Source organism: Olea europaea, chromosome 11 (genome assembly GCF_002742605.1).
Source record: "Olea europaea var. sylvestris chromosome 11, O_europaea_v1, whole genome shotgun sequence".
Lineage (NCBI taxonomy): Eukaryota > Viridiplantae > Streptophyta > Magnoliopsida > Lamiales > Oleaceae > Olea > Olea europaea.
The window spans coordinates 6,627,397-6,644,074 of record NC_036247.1 but is presented as its reverse complement, the minus strand read 5'-3'; the positions used below and the strand labels follow the sequence as shown (position 1 = coordinate 6,644,074).

Here is a 16,678-nt window from a genome sequence, read left to right as displayed (position 1 = left end):
GTAAACTCAATTTTTTTTTAAACTACACTTTCTCTAAAAAAAAATACTATTCAAAACTATATTTTTTCAATTTTAAGGCCACCAAATAGGGACTAGGTGTCTACCAATGATTTTAGGAAAATGATGAAGTAGAAAAGCAATTAGCAATTTAAAAAAAAAAAACTATATGCTTCCAATTCATAAGAAAATGATATAATTTCATTTCACGAAATTTAAGCTCATTCAAATTTGCGTGTTGATTATGTTCTTCACAATTCTTGGTAAAAGGCAACTGTTATTTGAAATCTTATTTTTGTTGATAGGTTGTGTTTAATAATTGTTGTTCTTGACATTTAATGACGTTCTCAATATTTGAACCCTGTTTATCTCAACACTTGATACTTCATTTGTGTAGAACTAAATTTCGTTTCAAACATGAAAGTTTTCTATATTTCATAAAGTTTTTGATATTTTAAATGCAGTTCTTTACATTTCATAAATGTTTTATTCACTCACTTATAGGAGAAGTAAACATTTAATGCATGATTGATATGGTACTTCTTTAAATAAGTAGTATGAGTTATGTGTCCGGTTATTATTAGTCAATATAATTTTTGTTTATATAAATGAGTTTTTTCTGTCGTGGAATATAAAATTGCTAATGAGGACATTTTGGTCTAAATCATTTTAAGTGGATATTGAACAAATTTTGTAGATTTTTACAAATGACCATTTAAGCTCTCGTTTGTTTTTCATTTTTGAAAAAATGAAAATAAAAAATATAGTCGTTACGGGTCTTACACAAGTGATAGAAATTCAAATTCGGTGATTTGATGTGATAGATAACGATCATATTTTTTAGTTTAGGGTGTATTTGATAGGGTGGAAATGAAATTGAAAGATGGAATTGGAATTGAATTTTCCAAATTTAGGTATTTGATACAATTTTTTTTTCCATGGGATTCGAATTCTAGGTTGTCATGAAGTTTGGAATTTTCTTGATTTTTAAGAAAAATCAATTCCGACTATATATGGTGGGAAATTGGTTTTCCTACCTACTGTAGCACTTTTTTTTTCCTTTTTTTTTATTGGCAATGGAAACAAATTTTAAGAATTATTGTAAAAAAATATTTCTCTTTAAATAACAATTTTCATGTAAAACAAAGTCAAATGAACATCAAAAGATAGATGATTTTCTTAAATTTTTTTCTTTTGTGTTGACAATGGAAACAAATTTAATCTCCAATACTAGTGAAATCTATCCCTCTAATTGACAAATTTCATGTAAAACAAAACCAAACGAACACCAAAAAATATTTTTATTTCAACATTTTTCACGTGAAAAATTATACCAATCAAACACAATAATTTACAATTTTCAGGAAAATAATTCTAGACAATTTAATTTCCTAAAATTCATTTTTTAGATAATTCAATTTCATCTTTGTAATCAAACGACCCCTAATTTGAAAAAAAATGAAACGAAACAGGGCTAAAAGTATACATTTGTGGCATTTTCCTCAAATTTCAAGGTAGACCGTCGCATCCTTGACTTTATGTGCGCGATTAATATACACGCATATCAATTCGCCAATCTGCTCCTAAAGATCCCTCCCTTCCAGATTTCGTCTTTTCTAAATTTTCTGTAGTTTCACTTTTTATAGATAATATAATTTGTTAATTGTCTCTATAGTGATGGCAAGTTCTGAGGAATCTAGCCCCCTTTTGACGAAGCAAAATCAAGAACAACAAACAAAGGATGAAAAGGGATCCAACACCACTGCCAAACCCGGTGCAGCTCCTCCGCCTGCGGAGGCTATGAAGCAATCGACACCGGCGGTGCCAATGGGCTGGACCGCTGATGGGGTGCCCATGAGCTTTTTAGGTGAACCGATGGTGCAAAGGTCCCAGTGGGACTCCGGTCTCTTCTCTTGCCTTGGAAGGAATGATGAGTTCTGCAGCAGCGATCTCGAAGTTTGTAAGTTTGCTTCTTTTTAGTTTTGAGGCAAAGAGATTTTATTAAGGGGTATAGATTTGATTTTGATTTTGATTTATTGGACCTTTTTAGAATTGGGTAAATTTACTGGATCTGGTTTTGGGGGTTTAGATCTCAATTTTTCTTATTTAAATTATATGATCTAAAATTTGCAAAAGTTTAATCATATTGGTATACATGAATAGTAGAGAATAATCTAGCCAGGGAAATATTGAGATTTTGGGGTTAAGCGTGCATGTTTGGCACATAGTACTAGAATTGGAAAGGATTGGACACTGTAAATGGCCAACGTTTTAGCTTTTTTTATTTCTTAGTAATATGATATCCTCTTATCCAACGCGTACTAAGCTTCTTGAAATATCCTATGATTGCAGCATACTCCGTATCTTCACTTCATTCCACGGATTTATTTTTGAACGTTTCAATTGCTCTCGTATTCATGTTCTTTCAAGAGGACTTCCTTTTGAGTGTTCAGATTTTTAATTGTTAATTGGTCTGTTTCTTTTGTTGCAGTTATTGATATGCTTCCATGGTCTGTATTTTCCCTAACTCATTACAATTTGATACTGAGCAGGTTTGCTAGGTAGCGTGGCTCCATGTGTGCTCTATGGTAGCAACGTTGAGAGACTTGGATCAGCTCCCGGTACTTTTACCAATCACTGTTTGTCTTACACTGGTCTTTACTTTATTGGAAAGACCCTTTTTGGCGGGAACTGCCTAGCGCCTTGGTTTTCATATCCATCTCGCACAGCCATACGGCGGAAGTTTAACTTAGAGGTTTGTTGTCTTCTTAAATTTGAGTGACATCCCATCTTAGGAAACTAGTAGTTATTTCTCTGTGATTATCATGATTATGCCAAACTTTTCTTTGCTTTGCTTCTGAACTATTGCTGAAAACTGAAACATAGTGCTTTGTGCATAAGCGTAAAAGAAATTATTTCCATTACATTTTCATGTATTTATATCATGGTTTTTAGTATAAAGTGCAAAATGAATACGACGATGAGAGTGATATTAATGAGAAATGACAATTGTCAAATGAATCATTATTTTTTAGTAGTTCGTAGTTACAAATATAATTTCCATTATATTTGAGATCTAATAATGTTATTTGCACTCTATTCTTCTACGTTTCTATAAGTTAATTTTACTGAATTAATTAAGTTTATATCATAATATGTCACTAAGAGTTCAAACCATGATTTTATATATATTTCAGTCTTCCACATTGATGGAATTTCATTTTTTGCATGCAATTCGTAACCTCTCCTTATTTTTATGTGGCAAGTTAGGGCCACAAACCATTCACTTTGCACAATTTTAGCTTCCTATCATTTAAAATCGAGGTTCTGGGTCCTCAACCTATTTATCAATGTGGACATTAAAAAGATTTTTTTTTCTTTAAAATTGCCAATATGCCCTTACTATGAATTAAATATCAAAAGCAAAGGAAAAAAATCATCAAACAAAAAATAAAGAAAGGAAAGGGGAAAAAATATTCACTTTCTTCCCCATCTACCCCACCCCACTGCCAGGGCACCCCTACCACCTCCCCATTCTAAAGCTCTATTTCTTGCTATGGACATTTCTATGTCTTGTACAATGTATGTATTCCTCTGAGTCTGAACCCTCCACCCTATTTTTCTTCTTCTTCTTGAACTTTTTTTATATCTCCACATTTTGATAATTTCACCAAAAAAATAAAATAAAATAAAATTCACTACTTCAATAACAAATCTCGGAAGAAGCTTCTTATTACAAGAAACATAATAACAATGATAAGAAAAATGAATTGAAATCCAATTTTTTTTTTGCTTTTTCAACACAAAAATTTATGCGAATACTTTAAAAGTTATAAAAAATGACGAAAGTTTGAGTTGAAATATAGACTCGGCTGTACTTTGGATTGGTATTCTGATCGGGATGCAATTTGGTGGGTTTTCAGCTGTTTGTTGTGATTTGAGTTGCATAATATAGTGTCTAGAATGAGAGGTGATGGCAGTAATCGAGGTTGTGTGGGGTTGATGGGGACGATGAGTGATTTTTTTCCCTCTCATATTCTTGTTTAACGGGTCTTCTCTCTTTTTTATTCCTTTAATATTATTTCAAGGTAAGTGCAAAATAGTCATTTTAAAGAAATTTTGACCTTTTACCTCCATTTTAATAGTTTTAGTGACGTGGAGCCAGATTCACAGATTTAAATAGGTAAGGACTGGAGTTTTAAACTTTGAGGAGTTGGAACCACACTAGAGGAAAGGTTGGGGAGCCTCGTCTTAATTTTCCCTTTTTATGTTTGATAAAATAGAAATGCAAAATTTTTTATTGCTTTCTCAAGAGAGTCGAGACTTCCCGTATGATTGCCGTCTGCTTTTCCCTTCTCTTTTATGAACAGAGAGAAGAAAAGTACCCCTGGTAGCTGAAGGAGTTTGCCGCTTGGAGTCGGGGTCTTATGTAGTCTGCTGTTTGTTTTGAATAAGCCCTAGTCTTTAGGGATGTTGTCTCATTTGAATTATTCCAAGTTCTGTTATTCACGTAGCTGAGTTAATGCTATCGTAAGCTGCATTTATGCTTTCAGTTAGGGTTGTAGTATGGCTATAAAGCTAGGTTCTTTGTACTTCAATAAAGAAGTCATTCATTCCATTTTGTTAAGAGTCTTTGCATAATTTTATTCAATTATTTCTAACAAGTGGTATCAGAGCCCCACTGGGCTGAAAGAGAGAGGAAAGCTGCAGTCTTTCGATTGACTTCAAGAACAGGAGAGTTTGAGAGAGATGTCAAGTGAAGGTTCCTTCGTCCAACCAGCTATCCCACGTTTCGATGGTCACTACGACCATTGGAGCATGCTCATGGAGAACTTCCTAAGGTCCAAGGAGTATTGGAGTTTGGTCAAGACAGGGTTTGAGGAGCCAGAAGTGGGAGCAGCTGCGACAGAGACGCAGCAAAGGAAGCTTGAGGAGCTGAAACTTAAAGAGCTTAAGGTGAAGAACTATCTTTTCCAGTCGATAGACAGAACTATTCTGGAAACCATATTGGACAAGGGTACTGCTAAGAAGATCTGGGACTCGATGAAGAAGAAATTCGAGGGGAGTGCTAAGGTGAAGCGCTCGGTTCTTCAAGCGTTGAAGAGAGAGTACGAAACTCTGGAGATGAAGGTAGGAGAGAGCATTACTGAATACTTTGCTCGTGTTATGACAATAGCTAACAAGATGAGGGTGAATGGAGAACAAATGAAAGATGTCACCATTGTGGAGAAGATTCTTAGAACTTTGATAGACAAATTCAACTATGTAGTTGTCTCAATTGAAGAGTCTAAGGATATTGATGCACTCACTATCGATGAACTACAGAGCTCACTCATTGTGCATGAACAAAAGTTCAATAGAAGCAATGGAGAAGAACAGGCTTTGAAAGTGACCATGGATGAGAGAAATGGAGGAAGAGGGCGTGGCAGAGGCAACTACAGAGGAAGAGGTCGAGGAAGAGGGCGTCAAGTGTTCAACAAAGCCACCATCGAATGTTATCGTTGTCATAGGCTCGGCCATTTTCAGATTGAATGTCCTACATGGGACAAGGAGGCCAATTATGCCGAGTTAGATGAGCATGAGGAGATGTTGTTAATGGCCTATGTTGAAGAGCATGAGGTCAAGCGTGAGGACGTATGGTTTTTAGACTCGGGTTGCTCTAATCACATGTGTGGAGATGCAATGATGTTTAGTGAGTTAGATGAGAATTTCAGGCAGCAATTAAAGCTCGGGAATAATACCAGAATGACAGTAAAAGGGAGAGGAAATGTCAGATTACATGTGAATGGTTTCGATCATATCATCACAGGAGTTTTCGACGTGCCAGATTTGAGAAATAACCTCTTGAGTATAGGGCAATTACAAGAAAAGGGGCTTGCAATTCTCATCCAGGCAGGACTGTGTAAGATATATCACCCAGACAAAGGCTTGATTATTCAAATTGCTATGTTAGCAAATCGGATTTTCATGTTGCTTACTAATACACAAGGATGGAAGGTAGCCTATTTTTGACACGAGTGGACAAGATTTTTCTCATTTAAGAAATCGAAGATATGGTCATTTAAGCCATAAAGGTCTAACAACCTTGCAAACCAAGAATATGGTACGTGGTCTACCCCATCTTGCTCCTACCACAATAGTGTGTACTAATTGCTTGAGAGGTAAGCAACACCGAGAGTCCATCCCTAAGAAAAGTGTATGGAGAGCAACTCAGAAGCTGCAACTCATACATGCAGACATCTGTGGTTCAATAACTCCAACGTCAAATAGCAAGAAGAGGTATGTCCTATGCTTTATTGATGATTTTAGTAGAAAAGCATGGGTGTACTTTCTAGTAGAAAAGTCAGAAGCTTTAAATTCATTTAAAAGCTTTAAAAAGCTGGTTGAGAAAGAGACAGGCGTGTATATTAAGTGCTTACGCACTGATAGAGTGGGTGAATTCAACTCAGACGAGTTCAATGAGTTTTATAAACATTGTGGCATCAAAAGGCAGCTTACCAATGCTTACACTCCACAACAGAATGGGGTGGCCGAGAGAAAGAATCGGACAGTAACGAACTTGGTTCGTTCAATTCAGAAAAGAAGATTCCAAAAACTTTTTGGCCTGAGGCAATGAATTGGACCATATATGTTTTAAACAGAAGTCCCTTTGTAGCTGTCAAGAATGTCACTCCTGAAGAAGCATGGTCTGGTGTGAAGCCTTCAGTGGAACATTTCTGAGTTTTTGGGTGTGTGGCACATGTTCATGTGCCAGATGCTAGGAGGACTAACCTTGAAAACGAGTTTTGAATGTGTGCTTCTAGGAGTTAGTGAGGAATCAAAGGGCTACAGGTTGTATGATCCGGTATCAAAAAAGGTGGTGACTAGCAGAGATGTAGTCTTTGAGGAAGACAGAGAATGGGAGTGGGACGTGAGTTATGAAAAGCAGGTGTTGTTAGATCTTGAATGGGGTGATGATACAGATAACACAGAAGAACATGAGGCAGAAACGGATGAAAATGATGAAGCATCTAATGAAAACAATGGAGAAGCTGAGGTTAGTGAAGAAGATCAAGAAACAGGAGATGATACCTCTAGTCCTGCAAATGAAGAAGAGTCTAGTGCAAGAGAAGGAAGAGCCAGACAGGTTCCTAGCTGGATGGAGGACTATGTTAGTGGTAAGGATCTATTCGAGGAAGAAAACGAGCTCAACATGACCTTGATTACACCTGAAGATCCCATCAGTTATGAAGACGCTGTAAAGAACTCAAAGTGGAGATTGGCAATGGACTCAGAGATTAATTCTATTGAGAAGAATCAGACTTGGAGGCTTACTGATTTGCCGGCTGGAACTAAAACCATTGGAGTCAAATGGATCTATAAAACAAAGTTAAACGAACATGGAGAAGTTGACAAGTATAAAGCTCGATTAGTGGCCAAAGGGTATTCGCAACAGCAAGGAGTAGATTTCACTGAAGTTTTTGCTCCGGTAGCACGAATGGACACAGTGAGAATGATAGTAGCACTTGCAGCACAAAGGGACTGGAAGATCTATCAGCTAGATGTCAAATCAGCGTTTCTTCATGGTGAACTCAGTGAGGACGTGTATGTGGAGCAGCCAAAAGGTTATGAAAAGAAGGGAAGTGAGCATAAAGTGTATAAGCTATACAAGGCTTTATACGGACTAAAACAAGCTCCACGAGCTTAGTTCAGCCGTATTGAGGCTTATTTCATTAATGAAGGATTCCAGAAATGTCCAAATGAGCAGACCTTATTCACCAAAAGGAGCAGTGAAGGTAAAGTGTTGATAGTAAGTATTTATGTGGATGATTTAATTTACATTGGTGATGATGAAGATAGGATGGTTGATTTTAAGAGCTCCATGATGAAAGTGTTTGACATGACTGATTTGGGGATGATGAGGTTCTTCCTTGGCATTGAGGTGTTGCAGAAATCTGATGGCATTTTCATTTGTCAAAAGAAATATGCCACTGAAGTGTTAAGGCGTTTTGGGATGCTTGAGAGTAATCCAGTAAGTAGTCCGATTGTGCCAGGGTTCAAGATAAGTAGAGATGATTATGGGGTCAAAATTGATGATACGTATTTCAAGCAGTTGGTGGGAAGTTTAATGTATCTTAATGCAACTTGTCCAGACATTATGTTCAGTGTTAGTCTGATCAGTAGGCACATAGCTAAACCGACTGAACTTCGCTTACAAGCTGCCAAAAGGATATTGAGGTACTTGAAGGGCACTGTCAACTATGGGATTCTCTATAAGAAGGGAGGAAGAAATGAAGAGCTGCTTGCTTTTACAGATAGTGATTATGCAGGAGATGTAGAGGATCGTAAAAGTACATCCGAGTATGTGTTTCTCTTGAGCTCAGGAGCAGTTTCATGGTTATCCAAAAAAACAATCCATAGTTACTTTGTCTACCCCCGACGCTGAATTTGTGGCAGCTGTTGTTTGTGCTTGTCAAGCTATATGGATGAGAAGGGTGTTGAAGAGGCTAAGTCATGCACAGGAAGGTTGCACTACCATTATGTGTGACAATAGTCCAGCAATCAAGCTCTCACGGAATCCAGTCTTGCATGGGAGGAGTAAGCATATCAACGTACGGTTTCATTTCTTAAGAGACCTTACAATGAACGGTGAAATTGAATTAATTCATTGTGGAACGCAAGAGCAAGTAGCTGATTTGATGACAAAGCCGTTGAAATTAGAAACATTTAAAAAACTCAGAGGGATGATGGGAGTGTGTAAAGCTACAAATGTAAACTAATTGCATTCTGCAGTTAGTTTAAGGGAGGGAATGAAGGAGTTTGCCGCTTGGAGTCGAGGTCTTACGTAGTCTGCTGTTTGTTTTGAATAAGCCCTAGTCTTTAGGGATGTTGTCTCATTTGAATTATTCCAAGTTCTGTTATTCACGTAGCTGAGTTAATGCTATCGTGAGCTGCATTTACGCTTTCAGTTAGGGTTGTAGTATGACTATAAAGCCAGGTTCTTTGTACTTCAATAAAGAAGTCATTCATTCCATTTTGTTAAGAGTCTCTGCATAATTTTATTCAATTATTTCTAACAGTAGCAAGTGGTAATTTACATCCTTCGTGAGTTATAAAACTCTCTTGACATGTTTTACCGTATTGTTGGGACTATGTTTAAACGTCGATTAAAATCTGCTCCTGAACCCAGATGATCTCAAGTTGTAATGGTTGCTTCCTTGGTCAATAGACGACTTTTAGATTTTATCATTTAAAACTTTCTTCAACTAGTGGAAATTTATTGCATTATTCCATGGTGGAACCTTATGAGAGGATATAAAATCTGTCTTAACGATTTGATTGTCATTAACAGGGAAGCTGCGAGGCGCTGGCCAGATCCTGTGGATGCTGCGGAAGCCTTGTCGAAGATGAAATACAACGCGAGCAGTGCGAATCAGCCTGTGATTTTGCAACTCATGTCTTCTGCCATGCATGTGCTCTTTGTCAGGAAGGACGTGAGGTTCGTCGTAGGCTTCTTCATCCCGGGTTCAATTCCCAACCAGTCTTGGTCACAATTCCACCAGGCGTACAGACCATGGGTCGTGGGGCCTAAGTATCTGCCTAAGCACGAGCAACTTGGATATTTCTATAATTTGGATATTTATATTCAGAACGTTTGTTCAGCTACATTATGTAAAAATTATGCTTGCAAGTCTCAACTTTGTCCCTAAAAAAAAAAGAAAAAAAAATGTGGTCGGTAGAATGGTGATATTATTATGTCTTTGTTTAAAACATATAATAAGCAATATCGAGGATTACCTGTAGGAAAAAGTATAATGTACTTCAGTATTTTGAGACAGTTGCTCGTATCGCGTTGTGAGATTGCAAAGTTAGTCTCAATCGCTAGGGATGTCAAACGGGCCGACGGTTTGTCGGCTCGGCCGCTCGGCTCGTCAAAATTCGGCTCGTGGGCAGTTCGGGCTCGTCATTCGCCTCGGCCTCTTGGCTCGTCAAAACTCGGCTCGTGGGTAGTTCGGGCTCATCATGCCTGAGCCGAGACGAGCTTGTTTGGCTTGTCGAGCCCATGAGCCGAGGCTCGTCAAAAAATATTAATTTTGTTTTAAAAAAATATCCAAAATGTGCAAATTTACCAAAAAATTAAAAAATATTAAAAAAATCACGAGTTCATGAGCTTATGAGTTCGGCTCGAACCATTGTCATCACTATCAATAGCGCTATGTGTAACCTCTGCTTTACACTGCTGTTGACACGATGGCGTGGCAAGTGGAAAGGAATTCAAACTTTAAAACAATAAGCTGGGTGGAAACTTGAACCAGCCCAATTATAAAGAAAAAATTCTTCATTTCCCCCCAAACCAGAGAAACCCTTGGAGGCGAAACGTAGTTCGAAGTCCAACACTCCTCCACCTCGACCGGAATTCCATCGCCTCCAACGGAATCTCACTGCAACCTTTCATTTTCACTTTTCCCCAAACCAAGAAAACCCTAGAGGCGACACTTTGGTTGAAATCCAGCGCTCCTCCATCTCAACCGAAGTAAGAAGCCGGTGGAAATTTGTCCTTTTATACACCATCCATCGCCTCCGGCGGAATTTCGTGGTAAGCATGATGTGTATCCATTTTCCTCGATTTTACTGTTTTCGAAAAATACAATCGTTTGAAGATTTTGCAGTGGTTTGTGGTTGTTGTGTACTGCAGCGTAATATGTTGTTGAAATGTCGGAGATAGATAATGTATAGTAAGCAGCAACGAGCTGATGATCAACAAGAAGATAGCCATCAGACGAAACATGATGATGCAGGGTAGAAACCTCATTGAAGACCATTCTGTCACACAACATTTTTTTTCCCTTTTCTGTTAGATTCTGTTGTATAGCATTTTTTTCAGCCAATCAGTTCAATTTGTGTAAATATTCTAGATCCTTCTGTATATATACGTGTGGAGTTGAACAATTGTAACAAGAAGAAATTATTTTCAATAAAATTATTCTTCCAGTATACATCTGGTTCTTTTTATTCTCCCTTTTGCAAAGGGAGCAATCCATTCCTTTGTTTTCTTATATATGTTGTTTGTTCGTGTGCAATATGCCAGGGAAGAACTCCAGAGTACGTCATAGTTGTCGCGAGAAAGGTCACTTCTTTGCGGATTGTCACGAGAAGGGTCACTTCTTTGCGGACTCCTCCAAAAAAGGGCACTGCCCTTGTCATCAGTTTTGCTTCCTACCACTTTTGATGTGTAGTGTGTGTTCCGTTATGTGCAGTGTGTTTTGTTATGTGTAGTTTGTGTTCATTTGGGTGACTGTAATATATGGTAAGGATGTTGGTTTGGGGAATTAGTACAACTAATTTGTGTTCTTGACTTTAGTATTTGGGAAGAATCTGTAATTTTCGTTCACTGCTTCTATCTCAGTAATGTCAATGTTTGTCAATGTGATTGAAAACATGTTGTTTCCAGTTCACCAATTGCCTTTATTGATGCTTATACATTGTTATACAACATCATCTTGAGTTAAACAACAATTGGTGCAAAAAATTGACAAGATGCTTCCATTTCCTAAATGATGTGCTGCTGATGATGATACATTGTTATACACTGAAGCAAAAATTGGTGCAAAAATTGACAACATTGGCAACATTGTTATACATTGATGCTTAAACAAAAATTGACGGGCTGTTGTTGATGACCGAAGAACAGCATTCGAATTAAAGCATATAAATCTTCATCTCGGTCCTAAAGACTCTTTCGCTTGAGCTTTCCTGTAATACAGTCAAAGATAATTTCCCATGAAATTATGATTTTGAAACAAGTTTTTAAGAAAGAATAGCTAGATTAGATGAAGCAGGTTCAATTTAGTACATGAACATTGAACAAAGGACATAAATGTCAAACAATTATCTATAAACTAGAGGGAACAAATATGTTTGTTACCTCTTTAACAGATGTACTATGATCCATTGTGAGCTGACAAGAACTCAAATTATGTACATTCTCAAATTCATCGCCATAAAGTATTTCATTTGAATCCTTCATCGGCCTCCCATTGTTTTGTGTCTTTCTCGCTAAAGCTGTTCGACTATCCCCAACATTCATTAAGTAAACATCAGCACCCTTCATCGCCATCACCAGAACACAAGATCCCATCAAGGCCTACTCTGGAGTCTCAATTAGCATCATATCCCCGATTTCCAGCTCCACTCTTTCCTTACTATCCACATTTCTCCCTTAATTTTCTATCCAACTCCACTCTTTCCTTACTATCCACATAAGCTTAATGCTGCCATCACCACCCACAATTTCCATTCAAAGCGGTCACAACAATGAATATTGGACTTTTCAAATCCCTTTTTGCAGGTGAAATTTATCATCAAGCAAAGAGAAAAGGACTTAACAACCCTTACCTTATTATAAACTGCAATCAACATTATATGGAACAAAATCATAAGGAAAAGGATATCAGTGGTACAATGTGCATTGCAACTGATGCTATGCCTCAGTAATTCAGATACAATGTAAAAGCTCTAAATCGTAAACAGACTTCAACAATTCAGATACTATGTTTTAGCTCTAAATCATATACAATTTATGCACATTTATTAATTCAGATACAATGTAAAAGCTCTAAATCGTAAACAGACTTCAACAATTCAGATACTATGTTTTAGCTCTAAATCATATACAATTTATGCACATTTATGACAATAAAAGCTGCACATCATATACAATTCAGATACTTACAGCATCTTTCTCTATCAAAAGACTTCTCAACTTCAATTTCTTCAATAGTTGCACATCTCAATATACTGGCTCTGATAATTTATCAAGGGAAAACGGAAAACAAAGCAAAGCCCACGCAATTAACGCTATAACAGGAGTCATTCATTAAGCTAGCCATAATTGCATTAAAGTTTTGAAACTTAACTCGCCTCTTCATCCATGGCTTTCTGACAAGGGGCTTCGCCGAAAACCCTCCTGGCCCGACCTGAAGTTTAACGTAATTCGAAGTTGCATTCCACGAAAACACTTTCCCCGAATTTAAATTAGAACCTGCAGCAAAAAATTGAATTATTGATGCATTTGTTCAATCAATATGCGACGGAATCTAAAATAAAAGCAAGAAAGCATAAAATTACTTTCAAATTTCTCCCAATCGAATCAGCCAATGATTATCGTAGAGCTCGAATATTTTATCATCTCGAATTGATGTTTGGAAAGTAGAATTGTTTGCTTGCTTCTGGTCAGTAGGTTTCAATATTTGGTGCCAAAGAATTCGCGGGTAACACTTGTGTTTTCGTCTCTTCTCATGAGCAAGTTTTATTGCCTGCTCCTTTTTCCTCCGTCAACTTTAGGTTTCAATTTGAAAACCTGGCAGTCCTGCCCAATAATTCATGTAGCAAGATTCTTTTTATTTTTTTATTTTTGCAATTAATATTTAAAAGATACCTTTCCACGTCACAGTGTCATCCAACAGGAAAAGACAGAGGTACAAATAGCAAAATTCAAGTTGGTATAATGTATTCAGTATTTTGAGACACTTACCTGGACGCCATGTGAGCAGGGGCTTTATATAATCCGGTTTGAGTTCTATTTTTTCATCAAAATATATTATTCCCATTTTAGTAACACACTTTTCAATAAAATAATATTACACGCAAATTAAAAAATTTTCTTTATTTTTTAATAACACATTTTTCATCATATCATTTTTAAAATGCATTTTTTTGAAAAAAAAGGGACTCAGACAACCCCTTAATTTAAAATTGATCTCGTGTCAACAGTGGGTATTCTCACTATGGCAATCCAGTAGGCAGGAAATCATGCCTTTTATTTAATTATGCATTTCATAATTGCATGACAAATGTCTAGTGAGGATTAGTCAACGGTAGTGATAAAACGAAGTTAATTGTATCGTCTAGCTTTATTTTGTGCAGCACATAACATGTCCCTTAGATCTGCAACTCATCTTTTACTGGCTTAAAAAGTCTGCATCTCACTGGATGTGAGCAATTCATCTGTCGTTACAAGCAGAAATGAATGAAGCCCCCATCAGAAAATTCTAGATTTTTTACTACTAATACAAATATCTTTGTTGATGGAGCACTAATTACCAAATGGGGCAACCAATTACCATCAAACAGTTGTTTACGGCAACAATATCAAAGTATTCTTCTAACGCAATGTTACATTCAACAGTGATCACTCAGGTGTTAGTGTAGNAACAGTTGTTTACGGCAACAATATCAAAGTATTCTTCTAACGCAATGTTACATTCAACAGTGATCACTCAGGTGTTAGTGTAGTCGACAACTACAATCAGGACACACGAAGCATTCAAGATGGAACTAAATATCACAAATTCATTATGACAACTGAAATTTAACCAGAACTTGATAGATAACTCAGCCTAGGGAAGAAAAATAAAAAATAAAAATCCTGTGACTTGTATCAAAACAAACAGACTTCTCTCTTCTAGTCGAACTAGCAACAACCGGGTTTGTATGTCAAGTAGAGTTCTAAGTCGCTTGGAGAAAATGGCAAAAGGGTACAAGAAAACGGTGCAATGATACCCAACAGGGGAAATCTCAAAAATAGCAGCTGAATTCAAGATAGGGAATAACTCCTGCGTGTGTAGAATGTCTATTCTCCCGGTGCTGAAACACCTTGCTTCAGTCTTTCCTTCTTCAACTTCTTCTTGGAGACGGGCTTCTTTTTCTTTGGAGGAAGGGTTTTCTGTGCATAAATGTAGAGTACATAGTTCCCAACAAGGAATAGCAACAGCAGCCCACCAACAAGAAGTAAGACAATCAATCCTGGGTTGAACCCCTTGGCTTCAACATCCCGGTCCACATTTTTCTGTTGATTCATCAGATGCCAAATGTAAATTAGTATTAAGATCAACAGATACCAGGGTACGAAATAGAATAATACAGTAAAACAATGAGAAAGCACAACCATAAAACAAAAGAAGAAATGCAGAAAGGCAATAACAATATCAAATATTCTGGATTCCATTCTCCAAAAGCACCCCATATCTGCTAATATCATATTAGCTCGAGAATAAAAGTTTCCATATGATTCCATTACAAAAGTATGTTCCAATGCCTTTATCTATAGAGAGTGACATAATGACTGATAACTGTATGAAACTTGATTATCCGCTGAAGACATAGATCAGTGAACTGTGAAATGAAGCAATAATAACATCTACACATGCAGGCTTTCGAATAAAATAGAAACAATAATATAAGTTGAAAGACACCAGTCAGTCAGAATATGGAATTATGGTTTGTTTTATCATAGTTTAATATTGATCCATGTTCCATAGGAAATTTTGCCCTTAATGTATCTTTCACCAGAAAATAAAATAATTAACTATATATATGCAACATCCAGCCTGCAAGGAGCCAACTTACTAAAATCTCAGAGAAGAAATTTTCAGCTCCACTCTGTCCTCTCAAATTAGAGAAACAAACTTATGTGAAGAGGCTACAGCACAGCACGTGCAAGCCCAATATGGGGTAGCATATATGGAAGTCAGGAATCACTAAAAGCATGGAAGAAGGATAAACCTATGGTGCATTTCTTCGTGTCTACAATAATTTTTGCCTGCTTCCATGATGGATATTTTTTCTGTAATTTAAAAGAATTGTATTCTAGTAACAGGTTCAAAACTGCATTGTGTGCTCCTTGCAGTGATTACTTTACGATTTGGTATCATGTTGAATAAGTTTTCTTGCCACCCAGTCATTGCATCTACAACACGTATTTTTGAAAGATTAGAAATAAGAAAATTTATCTGTAATATGCATTAGGATTTGACAGCAATTAACACCATTTGCATGCTGTTTCAACTTAGTGGCCCACCATGTTTTCCCTTGTAATCAGGAAGGTTTCAACATGTCCAACTTATAATTAACAATTTCGCCTAAATCCATTTCATCACCCTTTCCATTTCCAACAGATCAACAACCGTTCAAAGAGGGTCCCATGCTCGTATGCTCGTAAGGAAGGTGATTTAACTCAAAGAAGGACGTACTCTAGAACACAACCCAAGTTAAAGGGAAAATTACCCACAACAAGAAGTGGGAAACACATGAAGTAGAAAAGATTTTGACTCAGAATTTCATTCGTGATCATTTTATTACATAACATAACCACTTTGTTACTACACAAGCTTATGATAACAAACAATGAGATTAAAACTGAATCTCCAGTCAGGTAAAATTGGCTAGAGCAAACATAAAATGTTCGGCCTATAAATTACAAATAGGCAGGCCAGGAGGAGGAGAAAAAAGTGATGACCTAAATCTTGTTTGGTCTGGTATTTTTGAAAATGCATTTTCATAAACACGGTTAAACTTAAAACATAAAATTAAAACATCTTTTTTATGTTTTTAGTGTTTTCAGTGAAAACCCTCAAAATACCGAAAATAAGCGTTGAACTTCAAATTTATTTAAACAAAAATTCTACAAATAAAAATTCGAAAAAAATAAAATTTATAAAAAAAATAAATTTATAAAATTAAAAACTCTTACTGATTATTTAAATTAAAATTCTAAAAAAAAAAATTATTTAAATGAAAATGGATTAAAAAAAAAAATCAGTTTACCATATTAATTTTTAAATTTTATTTCCCATGTTTTGTCAACTCGATTTACTTTTTATTTGTATTTTACTTTTGTAACAAGAAAAAATTTGTAAGAGTC

General features: G+C 36.4%; 3 protein-coding genes across 4 annotated transcripts; 1 reads left to right on the top strand and 2 right to left on the bottom strand.

Annotated features, from left to right (window-relative positions):
* The first annotated feature begins 1,548 nt into the window (after positions 1–1,548).
* Positions 1,549–9,814, top strand: LOC111403169 (cell number regulator 8-like). The gene is made up of 3 exons (XM_023031573.1): positions 1,549–1,957; positions 2,550–2,752; positions 9,329–9,814. Exons 1-3 carry the CDS (start codon positions 1,675–1,677, stop codon positions 9,566–9,568), a joined length of 726 nt encoding a protein of 241 aa, XP_022887341.1. The 5' UTR covers positions 1,549–1,674; the 3' UTR covers positions 9,569–9,814.
* A 1,582-nt stretch (positions 9,815–11,396) lies between these two features.
* On the bottom strand, positions 11,397–13,354 carry LOC111403170 (probable protein phosphatase 2C 4). 2 transcript variants are annotated; one of them, XR_002704416.1, is made up of 4 exons: positions 13,105–13,354; positions 12,710–13,018; positions 11,903–12,383; positions 11,397–11,730 (listed from the first exon to the last, which is right to left on the bottom strand). XR_002704416.1 is itself a non-coding variant. In XM_023031574.1 (3 exons), exons 2-3 carry the CDS (start codon positions 12,113–12,115, stop codon positions 11,677–11,679), a joined length of 267 nt encoding a protein of 88 aa, XP_022887342.1. In that variant the 5' UTR covers positions 12,116–13,018; positions 13,105–13,354; the 3' UTR covers positions 11,397–11,676. The 2 variants fall into 2 exon arrangements, 1 of the variants encoding a protein (XP_022887342.1); XM_023031574.1 differs by having other exon boundaries at positions 11,903–13,018.
* Positions 13,355–14,235: 881 nt separating this feature from the next.
* LOC111403168 (DNA-binding protein S1FA1-like) lies at positions 14,236–16,423 on the bottom strand. Its single transcript, XM_023031572.1, has one exon. It carries the CDS (start codon positions 15,050–15,052, stop codon positions 14,609–14,611), a length of 444 nt encoding a protein of 147 aa, XP_022887340.1. The 5' UTR covers positions 15,053–16,423; the 3' UTR covers positions 14,236–14,608.
* Positions 16,424–16,678: the final 255 nt, after the last annotated feature.